General features: G+C 37.0%; 1 protein-coding gene across 2 annotated transcripts in view; it reads right to left on the bottom strand.

The window, feature by feature from the left end:
• The window catches only part of LOC128690304 (cyclin-dependent kinase 17-like), a 641,614-nt gene that overhangs the window by 48,484 nt on the left and 576,650 nt on the right, over positions 1-16,480 (bottom strand). For both annotated transcript variants that reach the window (XM_070090483.1, XM_053778923.2), the window contains exons 8-9: positions 11,803-11,936; positions 3,112-3,361 (exon numbers count right to left, since the gene is read on the bottom strand). In XM_070090483.1, the coding sequence (XP_069946584.1) occupies positions 3,112-3,361; positions 11,803-11,936 (384 nt within the window). The remainder of the gene's footprint in view (positions 1-3,111; positions 3,362-11,802; positions 11,937-16,480) is intronic.

A 16,480-nucleotide genomic window follows, 5' to 3' on the forward strand; every position in this document is an offset into this window, starting at 1 on the left:
ATTACAGTCTTCAACTACAATGTTAGATCATTGAGTAAGCACTATGATGACCTCATTGCATTACTGAAGTCTTTAAATGCTACTATAACTTTCATTATACTAACTGAAACCTGGCTCAACCTTCCCATCTATACTCAAGACAGCAAGGGTCGCCCAAGTCGACAAAGGAAGAGATCCAACTGATTTGAACAACTACAGACCCATATCAAACTTGCCCTTACTCTCCAAGATATTTCAAAAAATAATGCACGAGTGACTTTACTCCTACCTTACATCCAACAACATACTTAACCCATGCCAGTTTGGGTATAGACCAAAAAAAAAAGTACGAATGACGCTATTATACAAATGCTTGACCTAATATACACAGCTCTCAATAAAAATGAATATCCTATGGGGCTCTTTATGGACCTATGAAAAGCATTTGACATAGTTGACCACAATCTCTTGCACCTCAAACTGAATCATTACGGCATAAGAGGACATTCTCTTGACCACCTTAAATACTATCTTAACGACAGAGACCAGTCAGACTCTCACTATGCAAGAATGCTATGCACATAAAAGGCCCGAAGATCTGGAACTTGCTTAGGACTTTGCTAAAAAAATCATCTTATCTCACAATATTAACCAAATCAACCAAACATCTGCTAACTAGTCTTATTATGCAACCACTAGGCTCTTAATTCTGCCAATCCATAAAATCATCTTGTTTCTCAATATTAACCAAATCTGCCATAACATCTGTTAATTAGTCTTATCATGTGACCTCCTGGCTTTTAATTCTGCCATTCCATAAAGTATTACCACCTGCACCATTACTTGTAAGTTAGATTTTGTACTAAGTTCAAATAATGATTGTAAAACAACTAACCACTATTCCTTGTTTAGTTTTAAGTATAGTTACTATGTACTATTATCTTATCTAGTTTTAATTAGTTACTATGTATTAGGATTAGTTTGCCCAAAATGCCTCGGCATGATAGTGGCCATCTTTGTACTTAGCAAATCAAAATTGTAATTACACATTGTAACCTTTACAAAGAAATAAACTTTATTATTATTATTATTATTATTATTATTATTATTATTCCTCAAGTTACTCTCTCATTATGCAAAAACGCTATGCACATAAAAGGCCCGAAGATCTGGAACTCGCTACCGTAACAGGTCAAGGATCCCCTGACAGCTTATAAATTTAGGACTTTGCTAAAAAATCATCTCACAATATTAACCAAATCAACCAAACCTCTGCTAACTAGTTTTATTATGTGACCTCTAGGTTCTTAATTCTGCCAATCCATAAAATCATCTTATTTCTCAATATTAACCAAATCTGCCAAAACATCTGTTAATTAGTTTTATCATGTGACCTCCTAGCTTTTAATTCTGCCATTCCATAAAATATTACCACCTTCACCATTACTTGTAAGGTAGATTTTGTTTGCAATTTCAAGCTAATTTTACCGAACCCTACTCACTTGTACTAAGTTTAAATAAGATTGTAAAACAGCTAACCACTATTACTTGTCGTTTTAAGTAGAGTTACTATGTACTATTATCTTATCTAGTTTTTATTAGTTACTATGTGTTAGGATTAGTTTGCCCAAAATGCCTTGGCATGATAGTGGCAAATCAAAATTGTAATTACACATTGTAACCTTTACAAAGAAATAAACTTTACTTTACTTTACTTTGAAGCACGGTGTAAGATGAGTGTCACTCCACTGCTGGCAAAGTTTTTTTTTTCTCATTACGCACTGTGTGCTGCAGGATTTTTTTTATACTGCGCACACTGACCACATAGACCCATTCTTTCATATGTAGGCCTACCAGCTTTCTCTCACTAGATTTGAGGGTGCTAGAATTTAGGCGTACTAGTACGTCAAAAACCCTGGTGCGTAAGCCGTACTAGTATGGCCGAAACCCTGAAAGGGTTAAACTGTGATGATGAAAGTATTTTCTTTTTGGGGATTTTCTTTCTTTTTGGGTCACCCTGCCTCGGTGGGAGACGGATGACTTGTTAAAAAACTGTCCAAACGTAGATCTATGTCAGTAGATCTATGTTCATGTGCGTAGTGCTCCAACCTTATTTTTTTACATTTGAAAGCATGTAAAAAGAAAGTAGATCTATGTTCGGAGAGCTACGCATGTGAACATAGATCTACCTTTGGACAGGTTAAGGGTTAATGACTTTTAGCTTCAAAAAATGACCAAGAACTAATTAACAAATAAATACACCCACAACACATTTAATAGTTTACTACAGAATTATATTCTAAGAACGTTAAATTTCTAGAAAATGACTAAATTTCCAATACGAGCACAATAATATCTTGGGGGCAATTAGAAATAATCCAGATTCAATAAGAAATCATTAAAACTTTTTTCTTTTTTTTTTTTGCATTAGCAATCAAGTCTTGTAAGTGCAGTGAAAGGAAAAAGTTATTTATTCTGGAGGATATACCCATTCAGGGTAGGTGTCTTGATACAAGGAATTGGACCCATGCTCCTCTTCCTTGCACCAACCCTGATTATCTTCCATGCCCCAGGTGCTCCATAACCCCTAAAAGTTGAATGCTTAATAATTAAAATAATAATAAAATACTGCTGTTACTAATACTACTGCTAATATCACCACAACTAAAGTGTCTCGTGGTTTGGTTGGTAGCACACTTACATCATAAGCTGCGGGTCTGATCTGTGGTTCACCTAGCAACAAGAAGGTACCTGATGTTAGTTGACTGTTGTAGGTAAAATCTCAGGGGGTAGTAGTACACCCTAGATAGGGCTAGGCTGTGAAATGAGCTTAGCTCTTAGCTTGAAAAAATTGTGTGCAAAAAACTACCACTACCACTACAACAACAACAACTACCACCACATACTGCTACCATTAATACTGGTACTACTACTAATCTGTAAGATATAAATGTTAAAATTAATTTACATTATACTGAACTATTTAGTGACAAAAAAAAAAATACTGTAATTTTGACCCCCTTAAAAATTTATATTTTATGTTGGATGATCACAGAATAACCTGAAGTAGTGGTCTGTTTTACACACTATTATCATCATTAATAATAATCATGATAATTAAGGAAAACTAACCAATAAGAACTTTGTTAGAAGTCCCAATGCAGAATCATGGGCTAGTCTTGGTGCTCGTGCCAAAAGTGGCTCTCCGGTGTGAGTGGGAAAGGAATACTGTGCAAATTCTTCATTGTTGCTAATGCCAGACCAATTTGCTTCTGTGGGAGTGCCTAGAGTACGAAAAATTAGATGAAGTTCATCTTCAACTGTGGCACCAGGAAACAGCGGTCGACCACTGATCATCTCGTACATAATACAACCAACACCCCTGTAAAAAGTGAAACCTTATGAAATTATCCATTTCTAAAAATGTCTAGAGGACTGTCATCTTTATCCAGTATTTAGATTATAAAAAATCAAGAAAAATTCAAGAGAAAATAAATAATAAATATAAATACAACAGCACATTAGTTTTATATCAGTGTTGTATGGCAGAAAACAAGAATTTATTAAAAATACTTTGAATTTATTAAACATACTTTGAAATCACATATTTACATTTTGAATACATTAGAGAAAAGTCATCCTTCAAGGGAGGTCCCTGAATGCTGTTGAAAGGCTCTTGATCTAAGGAATTGGACCAATGCTCTAATTCCCTGAATAAGAGTGAATGCCTTCCATTCCCCAAAGTGCTATATAATCCCTACGGATTTAATGCTTTCCCCATGAATATAATAAGAGGAAGAAAGTCAAAGCTTTCATTATTTTGTAAAACACTTCTTTTTAAAAATAATTTCAATTCTCATGATTTAAATGAATGACCCTATTAATAAAGTAATCAAGAGCATAAAGGCACTGGCAATAAAGAAGCTGAAAGAAAGACAAAATCCTATTTCAAAAAGTTTAAAGGAAATAGAGTTGAGCACTGCTGTAAATATATAGAGAATAATAAAATCTTTAACCCCTTGACTGTCGATTGTAATGACACCAAAAAAATGAAATTTGATGGAAAACTGTCGGAATTACGCTCTCGCGAAGTTAGCGACCTCGGCGATATTTACAAATAGGCAATTTCACCCACTTTGAGCCCTATTTTCAGCTAATTCCGTTGTTCCAGCCGACCAAACTCATAGCTATTTCTTTAGAACTCCATTTTTTCTATCGATTGAATACAAGAAACTGCCCATTTACCGATTTCAACTACCCAATAACATGGTCAGAAATTTGCAATTTGGCCAATTTCATGAAAATTAAAAAATATGACAATTTCAAAATAAGGTTCAGTATGAACAATGCAGACATTCCTGGCTCTAAAATAACATTTTCTTTGTTCATCAGTCACGTCTCCAGGCCCCTCTGATATTACTCTTGCTTTCTATTTTGAATTTTTATTCAAACAAAAAATAGAAGATTTACTGTTATGCAGACTACTACAATATTGTAATAATTGTACAAATAATGTCAACCCATTCATGACTGCATATTAGAATGGCAAGTTAGACATTTATTGGACAATTACATCATTTGTTTACTTTTGAACATCGGCAAAAATCAAACATTTCTCCTACTTTGAGCTCCATTTCCAGGTTCTTTTTATAATAAAACTAATCAAAATCGCCTCTATTTCTATAATATGTTTTCCATTCTATCAAATGAGACCAAGATAACGAGAATACAACCATAAATACTATACGAAAACAGACCACAAAGTCGGCATTTTAATTAAAAAAAAAAAAAAAAAAGTTTTTTTTCTTTTCATTATGCACTGCGTCCTCCAGGAATTTTTTTATATAGTGCACACTGACCACATAGACCCATTCTTTCACATGTGGCCTACCAGCTTTCTCCTGCTTGATTTGAAGCCGCTAGAATTTATGAGTATATATACGTCAAACACAGTACCTCGTAAGACGTATATATACGACCGAAACAGTCAAAGGGTTAAAGAAAATAAAACAAAATAAACAAGTGCTAGAAAAGTGACATCTGAAACCACAGGGACTAAAAACAGTTGAGATCATTCTAAAAATGTCTCCTGAAAGAGACAGCCAGTGTAATAATGGGCTGACAGAACCCAAGTTACAGAGATCTCCACAATGAAAGAGCCAATTTTTTTAAACACACTGACCATTTCCCGACAAAGAAAACAACTTTCAGTCACTCATTCAAGTACAGTGGAACCTCGACTTACGAGTGTCCTAACATACAAGTTTTTCGAGATATGAGCCGTCGCTCGGTCGATTTTTTGCTGAGTTACGAGCCAACATCCACGTTACAAGTGAGCTTCCCCACTTCCCCCTCAACCCACAACCCTCACACCTCGCTTGTTTATCTATGATTTCATGCTATAATTCCATGGACATCATCATCTTTTTCTACTCAGCATTATCCTTTGCATTTACTTTCTTAGGATCCATGGTTAGAAAAAAGAAATTTGGCAAAATAACTCTACAAAATGCAAGCAAAGCACGAGAGAAATGCTTCCACTGCTCAGCTGAGGTTTTGACATTCACTACAACAACTAATGGTGGTGTTCTAAGCTCCTCATTATTATTATTACTATTATTATTATTATTATTATTATTATCATCATCATTAATTTAGGGAACTGAAGCTTGCTCATTATTATTAGTATTATTATTAATTTAGGGAACTGGAACACAGATCCAATTCTCTAGATTAAGAGCCCCTCACCAGTGTCAAGGTTCCTTGATGCTGGTGAGGGGCTCTTGATCTAGGGAATTGGATCAGCAACTATGCTGACACCTCGCCATGCCTTTCCACACTGTGTAAGCCACTATGCTTCTTAAATCTCTCAAACCAGCCTTTGCTGGCCTTAAATTCACTAACATCAGCACTAGTTCCAGGCATTTTCTTTACGAGATCATCATGCAACTGCCTTACCTTTTCACAAATTATCGACTGCATACACTATCCTGCTAACTGTTTTTCGCTAATCCACACCAACGACAAAGTCTCCACATCTTCAAATATTTACGATCTCTATTTTGTAAGCATATTTGCACCTCTCGCAACAGCTTCCTTGCTTTCCTCTTTCTTGGTTACAATGGAAGCAATGGTTGTATGGGGTTTCTTATACAACCTGGCAAGCTCTGCCACAAGTACTCCACTTTCATATTTTGCAATGATGTCTTTCTTGAATTCTATAGTGTTTCTCACCTTCTTTACTTAAGGGCTGGCACTAGAAGCTTTCTTTGGGCCCATGGTGGCTTATTTAGCAGTTGCAAGCACAAAAAAGAATGGAATATTATGATATGTATCGTATGAATGCGTGGGGCGACGGTCATTTGCTGATAAACAATAGCAGATTGACCGTGAATGGTGTGGGATGGTGTGTGGGGCCGTTTGGGAGCCGCTCGTACGCGTTTGGGATGAATGACCATTACCGAGGTAAATGACGATCACCGAGCCAATATTTTTATGAAAAAACATTACGATTAACGATTATTATAAAATCCAATGACTACGATATCCGGGGTCCACTGTATTAGAAAGTCAGGTGGGGGAGCCATACAGTGAGTTTTGGTCATAATTTGAAATGTCCATATTTGCAGAATGTCATAAAGCGAAATGCCATAAAGCTTTACTGTACTGATAATTGTACCTATGTGTACCTGTACCCAAGTAAACTTACACACTGTGCTGGCATGCAGATACGTACATTAAAAATCACTATTTGAAAACCACAATGACATGATGGGCCAACGTGTTGAAAAAAAAAAAACGTTATTTATAGACATTTTCATTAGTCAATCTATGACATTTTTTTCAAAATTATTAAAAAAAAAAACACTACATATCATATAATACAGACAACCATACTATAACAAATTAACATAATTGTGAGGTGTGGTAGCTGGCCAAGAAGGAATACACAGATTAAAGTATGTACAGTATACAAGAATGAAAAGGAGATATCTAAAAGAATAACAGATGACCCAGACTTTATCACAATCACTAAAACCAGACTAACTAGTATGGTCAAAGATGCAATTTTTCCTCAGGGCTACTTTCAAATTAGAAAATGAAGAGGAGGAAAAGCAGCACTTCTAATCAGAAATGATTACAGATTCCAAAAACTGAGAATCCCAAACTGGAATGATTTCAGACTAATTGGAACAACAACAACAGGTTTCCTAGCCTTCATAACTGTCATCCACAATTTTCCACCAAACAACAGACTAGAATATAATAAGAAATAATGCTCTAGCTATAAATATCAGGAAAAACAAGATATGGACCTGGAGAAATGGGACCCATCACAGGAAAATCAGAGACATAGGCAGAGAAAAATAAACCAATTGACTCAGTAATGCAAAACTGTCCAAGGCAGCAATGAATCAATAAATCAATGAAATTAAGATGAAATTACAAACCAGCAATGCTGAACCTAGAACATTCCTCTGGTGGTTCAGATATTGTGAAAATTTAATACATCAAGTTCCTGGAAGCAGGAAATCACTGTATTTATATTCAACTACAGTAAAATCTCACCTAGGATGCTAGTCACACCCCTAAAAATTGGTAAGCATTGTAAATTCATGTTGGAGAAAGTGATTAACATACTAGAAAAACAGGGTTAGGTGCCAAAATAATACTTCAGTGATATGATAGAATAACAGTAAGAGATGACTCATCAGGATGAGAATGTGACTATTGTAATACCATAAGGATCAGTGCTGGGTCCCATATTGTTCCAGGCCTTTGAATATCTTCTGTGTACATGAGGTGTTGCACGGCAGAAATAAATAAGTGCCACCAGGGCCAAAATCCAAGTTGGTAAACAAATCAATTCCATAATGCTTTGTTTGTAAGAATATGTAGATATTTTTCTGCATATCTGTAAGTTAGGCTCAAAGCTGCATAAAGTATGGTAACTAAGCTTCATATGTCCAATTTTTTCCATGCTTGTGTTTCCTACATTGTTTAAATTTAGCACTTATTCTTTTTTGCCATGCAACGCCTCATATACTGTAATGGATTATCAGGTATGAATCATGTCCTTGTTCCAGAATTATGATCAAAGGGCCTTTATGTGCTTCCAATAGTGCAGATGTTTTACTAATTTTATGCAAGTAAAGGTTTTTGTAGCATTTATGGATTTGGAAAATGTGTATGACAGGGTGGATAGGGGGCAATGTATGGAACAGGAAGTAGGTTATTGAAAGCAGTGAAAAGTTTTTACGAGGATAGTGAGGCTCAGGTTAGAGTATGTACGAGAGAGAGGATGATTATTTTCCAGTAAAAGTAGGCCTTAGACAAGGATGTGTGATGGCACCATGGTTGTTCAATATATTTATAGATGGGGTTGTAAGAGAAGTAAATGCTTGGGTGTTGGCAAGAGGTGTGGGGTTAAAAGATAAAGAATCTAACACAAAGTGGGAGTTGTCACAGTTGCTATTTGCTGATGACACTGTGCTTTTGGGAGATTCTGAAGAGAAGTTGCAGAGGTTAATGGATGAGTCTGGTAGGGTATGTAAGAGAAGAAAATTAAAGTGAATATAGGAAAGAGTAAGGTGATGAGGATAACAAAAAAATTAGGAAACAAATGATTGGAGGGAGAAAGTATGAAGGAGGTGAATGTATTCAGATATTTAGGAGAGAAAGTGTCAGCAGATGGGTCTATGAAAGATGAGGTGAATCATAAAATTGGCGGGAAAAATGAGGTGAGTGGTGCACCGAGGAGTCTGTGGAGACAAAGAACTTTATCTATGGAAGCAAAGAGGGGAATGTATGAGAGTATAGTTATACCAACGATCTTATATGTGTGCGAAGCATGGGAAGTAAATGTTGCAACAAGGAGAAGGCTGGAGGCAGTGGAAATATTGTGTCTGAGGGCAATATGTGGTGTGAATATAATGCAGAGAATTCATAGTTTGGATATTAGGAGAAGGTGCAGGATTACCAAAACTATTATCCAGAGAGCTGAGGAGGGGTTGTCGAGGTGGTTCGGACATGTAGACAAAATTGAACGAAATAGAATGACTGAGTGTAAACCTGTAGTGGAGGGAAGGTGGGGTAGAGGTTGGCATTGGAAAGGTTGCAGGGAGGGGGTAAAGGAGGTTTTGTGTGCAAGGGCTTTGGACTTCCATCAAGCATGCATGAACATGTTAGATAGGAGCGAATGGAGACAAATGGTTTTTAGAACTTCACGTACTGTTGGAGTGTGAGCAGGGTACTATTTATGAAGGGATTCAGGGAAACCAGCAGGCTGGACTTGAGTCCTGGAGATGGGAAGTACAGTGTCTGCACTCTGAAGATGTGGTGTAAATGTTGCAGTTTTGTAATTGTAGTGTAAGTGCACCTCTGGCAAGACAGTGATGGAGTGAATGATGATGAAATTTTTTTTTGGGGGGGCCACCCTACCTTGGTGGAAAATGGCCAAAATGTTAATAAAAACAATAATAATAATATACAATGTTAATATGTATTTTCTAGCTCTGCTGTCTCTCCCAGCTTAAAAGGCACTATGAGCACAGAACAATATTTAAGTCATAAGAGCACCAATTATTAAACTAAGTGCCATCATTAGCACGGCTTATCTTATTTTAAAAATTCTTATAATCCACCCTTTCTTTTTCTGGTCTTTTTGCTGCATTTGCCTTTTTGTGTTTTCCAAATGATAACCTCTGACAAAATTATTCCTGTCTTTTACCTATTCCTTATGTTCTGATATGGTCTGCCTACATTCTGCATACACAGTAGGACCCTCGTATCCACAGGTTCCATCTCTGCAATTTCAGTTATCCGCGGTTCATAGTGGCCCAAAAATATTATGAGAGGGAGCAGGATTCTACTAGGAAAATTTAAATAATAATCTGATTTAAATTTTTTTTTTTTTGAAGTTAAGGTGGTCCAAAGTGTATGTATACTAAAAGTTTCATGAAATTTGCCCAAAAATAAGAAGATAAAAAGTAAAATAATGATCTTTGATATGGCAATACCTCGGTAAAATTTGTGACAAACTGTTAATGTTTAGGATGTTACAGTTGACTTTACACAAGCAAGGCTAAAGACAAAATGTATAGAGGGAACTGAACAACATATTTTATATCCCCAAAAATTCTTATTTATATTTTTTTGGTGTTTTAAATAAATAAAATATATATGGTAAAAGTTATTAAAAATTCCCTTCATGGGATTATAAAACCATGATTCCTTCCTTTCCTCAGTCTCTCCCTCCCCAGCATAAAACACTTATTTTTCCACCAATTCTACTCCTCTTTGCATGCCTTCCTCACTAGTCAATCACAGCCTTACTGCTCCACTCCCATAGCCCCATGCCCACACCTTACCCATGTTTTCACAGCCCACACACCATAACATGCCATCTACACTCTTAATTATGTAGCCACCAGCCACCCTAATTGCTACCCACACCAACTCCACACTCATCCACTCAGTCACTCATTATCCACACTGGGCCACCAACACTGCTACCTACATGGTCACCATCACACCACCTCATTGCTTCCAGCTTCCATCCCTACACCCCTCCAAAACCCAACATCACTAGTATGTAAATGAAAAATGACAAACATAGGGTTTACTACTATCCGCGGTTTCAGTATCCATGTTAGGTCTTGGAACATATCTCCTGCAGATAATGGGGTCCTATTGTACTGCAGTTATTATGGCAATTATGCTTATGTCTTGTATCTGTTCCTTATGTTCTATGGCATTGCCTGCCTGCATTCTATATACTGTACTCATTTTGAGTCTTCATTCTTCCCATACCTAATCAGCTGAAGATGGTCATTACTGAACACTGTTATCTTCATTTGCCCATCAGAAGACTATTGATTTCTGTTAGTAATTTTTCTGTCTTTTAGTGAGATGATGCTTATACTAATTTTGGTATCACTGTTATAAGATGACATGAAGCTGTGGTTAATATTCTTATCTGTGAGGACGAGAAATAATAAGTCTCAAGACAGTGCCTTGGGTTACTGAACACTAACTTGCTAAAACTGGACTTTGCATTATTATTGCCACTGTTTTCAGAACCCTGAATATCAATTTCCCTGCATATTCAGGGTATTTTTTTTCCTTGCACATGAGGCCAATTCTTGAATGTACAGCATAAGTGTTGAACCCTAACCTAATCAAATTCAGGATCAATGAAGCCCATTTAAAATGTTGCCAGAGTGGAGATGAATAACTAAAAGGATGAAGTGTGTGTTAGGCCATGGGACATTATATAGGATGGACAAGTCTACGGTCTTTTTCAATGATGAAACAAATAAGCCATAAGTACATCCAAATTACTTTTTTTTTTTCAATGTGGGACTGGTAGAAAAAAAAATGAACTGAGCAAGACAAAATGGAAATAGATGCCATAACAGGGAGTTCAAAAAACAGATATAACAAGGGTTTCCATGTCAGTCAATCAAGAATCAGAAAAACAGGACAAATGAAGAGCAATTTCCCCTTCTCTTGCATGGTCAAATAACTGGATATGTGGATTCTCTAAAATGCATGATCTGGCCACAAATATTTGGGAAGAGGAAAGTAGCAGCAATGGTTCATTTTATGATGCAATTCTTATATAGTATGTGGAACTGAAACACTTAAAAATACCACAATATGGTACATTTTTAACAGGATACAAACACAGGCAAAAATAACCAATTTATCCATATTTCATAAGTATCAATAAATAAGTGTCAGAGGATTGTAAAAAAGAAAAAGTCACAAAGTGGGTTATTTAGACAAAAAGATAATTATACAACATAAAAATGCCCTCACCACATATCAATTTGCGTAGAATATTCTGTTGACCCTAAGAGGACATCTGGAGGTCGGTACCATAACGTTACAACCTCATTGCTGTATGTTTTGGTTGGCACAGACTTAGCACGGGCTAGACCAAAATCTGCAAGCTGGGAATAAAAACAAAGTAAGTCATTGAACACTGGCATGTAACACAATAACATGTATATTTACATAATAACTTTGAATTTCTGTATTAAGTATTTTTCAAATTTGAAAAAAAATATCCTTATGTTAATTTCCATTAACCCTTTCAGGGTTCATGCCATAGATCTACAGCTATACGTTGAGGGTCCAAACTGTAGATCTACGCCAAAATTCTAGCAGCGTCAAATTTAGCGGGGGAAGGCTGGTAGGCCTACATCTGAGAGAACGGGTCTGCGTGGTGTGTGTGTGTGTGTGTGTGTGTGTGTGTGTGTGTGTGTGTGTGTGTGTGTGTGTGTGCGCGCGCGCTGTAAACAAAAATTCTAGGCACCCGTATGGCACTGTGGGAACGCTGCCTCAGTAACATTCATTCACCATGCCTCGCCACAAGACAGCTCTCACTCCGAGGCGAATTGGGACTCTCCTCTTCGTAACTGATAGTTCCGACTCTGATGGAAGTGGAAATGAATTCTATGGCTTCGATTAGTGACCGAAAGCAATGACCAGGATATTGAAAATAGTGCAGAAAATGCTGACGATCCTCAACCTTCTACCTCTGGTGTGGGCACGTCTCAGTCACGTTCAGTTGTACCTCGTCGCAAGAGAAAACTAATATTTCTGCGTGGCCAGGCTTCAGACTTAAGTAATGATGATGATAGTGATGTGGACTGTGATTTTATTGCTCTTGATGATCATTCGAGTAGCAATACTGAGGAATCATATTCACCGGTGAAGTGTCAGTATATATGCTGCCGCATGTGCTCAGGTAGTGCTCCCTATGCAGTGCCCAGGGGACGGAGTACATCCCAAAATTCTAGCAGTGTCAAATTTAGCGCGAGAAGGCTGGTAGGCCTACATCTGAGAGAATGGGTCTGCGTGGTGTGTGTGTGCTGTAAACAAAAATTCTAGGCACCCGCATGGCATTGTGGGAACGCCGCCTCAGTAACCTTTGTTCACCATGCCTCACCGCAAGACAGCTCTCACTCCGAGGCGAACTGGGACTCTCCTCTTCGTAACTGATAGTTCTGACTCTGATGGAAGTGGAAATGAAGAATTCTATGTCTTTGATCGATTAGTGACCCAAAGCAATGACCAGGATACTGAAAATAGTGCAGAAAATCCTGACGATCCTCAACCTTCTACCTCTGGTGTGGGCACGTCTCAGTCACGTTCAGTTGTACCTTGTCACAAGAGAAAATTAATATTTCCGCGTGGCCAGGCTTCAGACTTCAGTAATGATGATGATAGTGATGTGGACTGTGATTTTATTGCTCTTGATGATCATTCGAGTAGCGATAGTGAGGAATCATATTCACCAGTGAAGTGTCGGTATATACGCCGCCACATGCGCTCAGGTAGTGTTCCCTATGCAGTGCCCAGGGGACAGAGTACATCCCATGCCCCTATACCAGGAGTAGACAGTGAAAGTGAGGATGATGTGGCTACACTTGGCATGGATAGACCACAGGCATCAGTAGGTGGTGGTATTGGTGGTGAAAGTGGCAGAGGTGATGGTAGTGCCACGGCCATGCATGACTCACCAGCCCAGGCTGGGACCCACGCCGCTGACTCCTCAGCTCAAGGACAAAGTGGAGCATCAGCCACCACCCCACCACAACTACAACCAGCTTATGATGTCCAGTATCCACCAGCAAACCGCATCTGGGATTGGCAGCAAAACCCCAATTTTGTTCCCAAGCCCCACCAGTTTGATGACTCTCAAAGTGGAATCCTACCAACTTGTTCCCTTGGAAACACTGCAAATGAACTGGAATTCTTTCAACTATTCTTTGACCAGCCCTTGATGGAAACTACTGTCAGGGAAAGTAACAAGTATTTTGAGTACACCATGGCAAATACGATCATCTCACCAAAGTCGAGACTATACCGCTGGAAAGAGACAACTGTGGCTGAAATGTATTTGCTTTTTGCAACAATAATGCTTATGCCTCATGTCTATAAGCATAATATAAAATCATACTGGTCCACAGATTGGCTAATTTGTACCCCGGCCTTCAATGAAATCATTCCAGTGAACAGGTTTATCTTACTGTTAGGTATGTTGCACTTCTCTGACAAAACCAGGCCTGACAGAAGTGACAGGTTATACAAGATTAGAAATGTTTTTATGTATCTGAAACAAAAGTTCAATATGTACTTTTATCCATTCAAGAATCTTGTAATTGATGAGGCTTCGATTTTGTTCAAAGGTAGATTGCCATTCAAGCAGTATATACCGAGCAAGAGGAAACGCTTTGGTATAAAATTGTTTGCACTCTGTGACAGTAGCCTGATATTGGATATTATTGTATACACAGGAAGTAAAACATTGAAAGATACCAGGATGTTATTGGGTATCTCAGGTGACATAGTGAGAAGCATGATGGCACCTAATCTTGGTAAGGGGCATACTTTATATACTGCTAACTGGTACACAAGCTCTTTATGCAGTAATTTCTTGCGAGTGAACAAGACAGATGTGTGTGGCACAGTGCGTTATAATCGTAAACACATGCCCAGGTTCAACACAGGCACTCGTGCTGGTGAGGTGCAGGTGTTTACTGCCAATGACATCATGGCATTACGGGGGCATGACAAACGAGACTTCACACTGTTGACAGTCATTCACCCTAACAAAACACAAGACAGTGGCAAAGTGATTGATTATACACAAAACATGCGTTTGGTTGACAAATGTGACATGCAGATAGGCTTTGTTGACTGTGTTCGTAAGAGTTGCAAGTGGTACACAAAATTTTTCTTTTATCTCATGGACATTTCAATGCTCAATGCATATAATATGTACCAAAAGACCGGCAACAGACCACTGTATGGTGAATTTTGTTTGTCTGTTGTCAGACAACTCATAATGAAGTACCAGGTAACAACACCTGCTATACAAAACCGTCCTCGAACTCCTCAGGAAATACCCAAGCATTTGTGGAGGGAAGGTGATCATTTCATAATACAGCTTCCTGCAACTAAGAAGAAATTTGCTCAGGAGAGATGTGTTGTCTGTGCACAAACAAAACGATGGCAACAAAGACTTGGTTTATGTGTGAGGAATGTAAGGTACCTCTGTGCATGGTACCTTGTTTCAAGGACTTCCACAGGCTGCAGCAGTTCTAGAAACATGTCCAGTGACTGTACATATGTAAATATATAATAGAACATTAGTATTATACAACATGTGTGCATGTTTATTGTAGTAAACAATATTATAATAATAACTTTAGTGCAATTGTTGTGTTCAATACAGTTAGTATGTATGTATGTATATATGTATGTATGTATGTATGTATGTATGTATGTATGTGTATATATATATATATATATATATATATATATATATATATATATATATATATATATATATATATATATATATATATATATATATATATATATATATATATATATATATATAATATATATATATGCATGCAAAACAACCACTCTGAAAGAATAGAGAAATTCCAAGCACTTTCGTGACTACTCACATTATCAAGGAACTATGAAAGTAAAGCATCCAAGGAAGCTATATAAGGGGTCTGGCCAGCACCTCACTATCAGATCCCACAACGGTTAAACACCTGACGCGTGCCGACCCAACTTGGATAGGTCCTTTGCACAACTCACCCACAAACTATTCTACCCAAGAAAATTTAAAAACTATTATTTGTCCAGTGTATTATTAAATTCTTCCCAAATTCTATTAATTATAAATGATCTAATTTATATAAACCAAAGGAAATATTCATATTATTGTCAAAACTGCTTTTTATGAAACAAGATTCAATTATATTCCTGTCGACCATGGACTTGCTTGATACTACTTTCTCAACTTTTTGAAAATCAATTGGATGGTTAAAATCTCTTACATGAATAAATAGAGCATTGGAATCTTGTCCAGTTCTAATGCTATATTTATGTTGTTTTAATCTTAGTTCGAGATTTTTACCAGTTTGACCGTAATAAACTTTATCGCAAATTTTACAAGGAATCTTATAGACACATCCATCAGCATTTTGGGGGGAATTCTTTATCAAAAGTTTTTTTACTGTATCAAGATTTTTGAATACAACTTTAATATTAAAAGTCTTAAGAAGAGAAGGCATATCAACCAAGTTTTCATGGTAAGGGAGAACCAACATATTTTTAGTTGAATAAGGCTGGTTGTCCCTTTTTGGATTGTAAAAAGTATTTCAGCAACTTTAAAAGATTTATCAATTACATTTCTTGGGTATTTTAAATCATTACCTATTTCATAAATTTTGGATATTTCCTCATCTATGAACTCAGGACTACAAATTCGTAAAGCTCTCAAAAACATTGATGAGAAAACAGACAGTTTGACTCTATCTTGATGCGAGGAATAATAGTGGACATAGGAACAGTTATTTGTAGGTTTTCTGTAAATTTTAAATTTGAATTCATTATTACCCTTAATAATTAAAACATCTAGAAAAGGCAATGAGTTATTTTCTTCAAACTCAACAGTAAAGTTTAT

The sequence above is a fragment of the Cherax quadricarinatus genome, chromosome 32 (assembly GCF_038502225.1).
Source record: "Cherax quadricarinatus isolate ZL_2023a chromosome 32, ASM3850222v1, whole genome shotgun sequence".
Lineage (NCBI taxonomy): Eukaryota > Metazoa > Arthropoda > Malacostraca > Decapoda > Parastacidae > Cherax > Cherax quadricarinatus.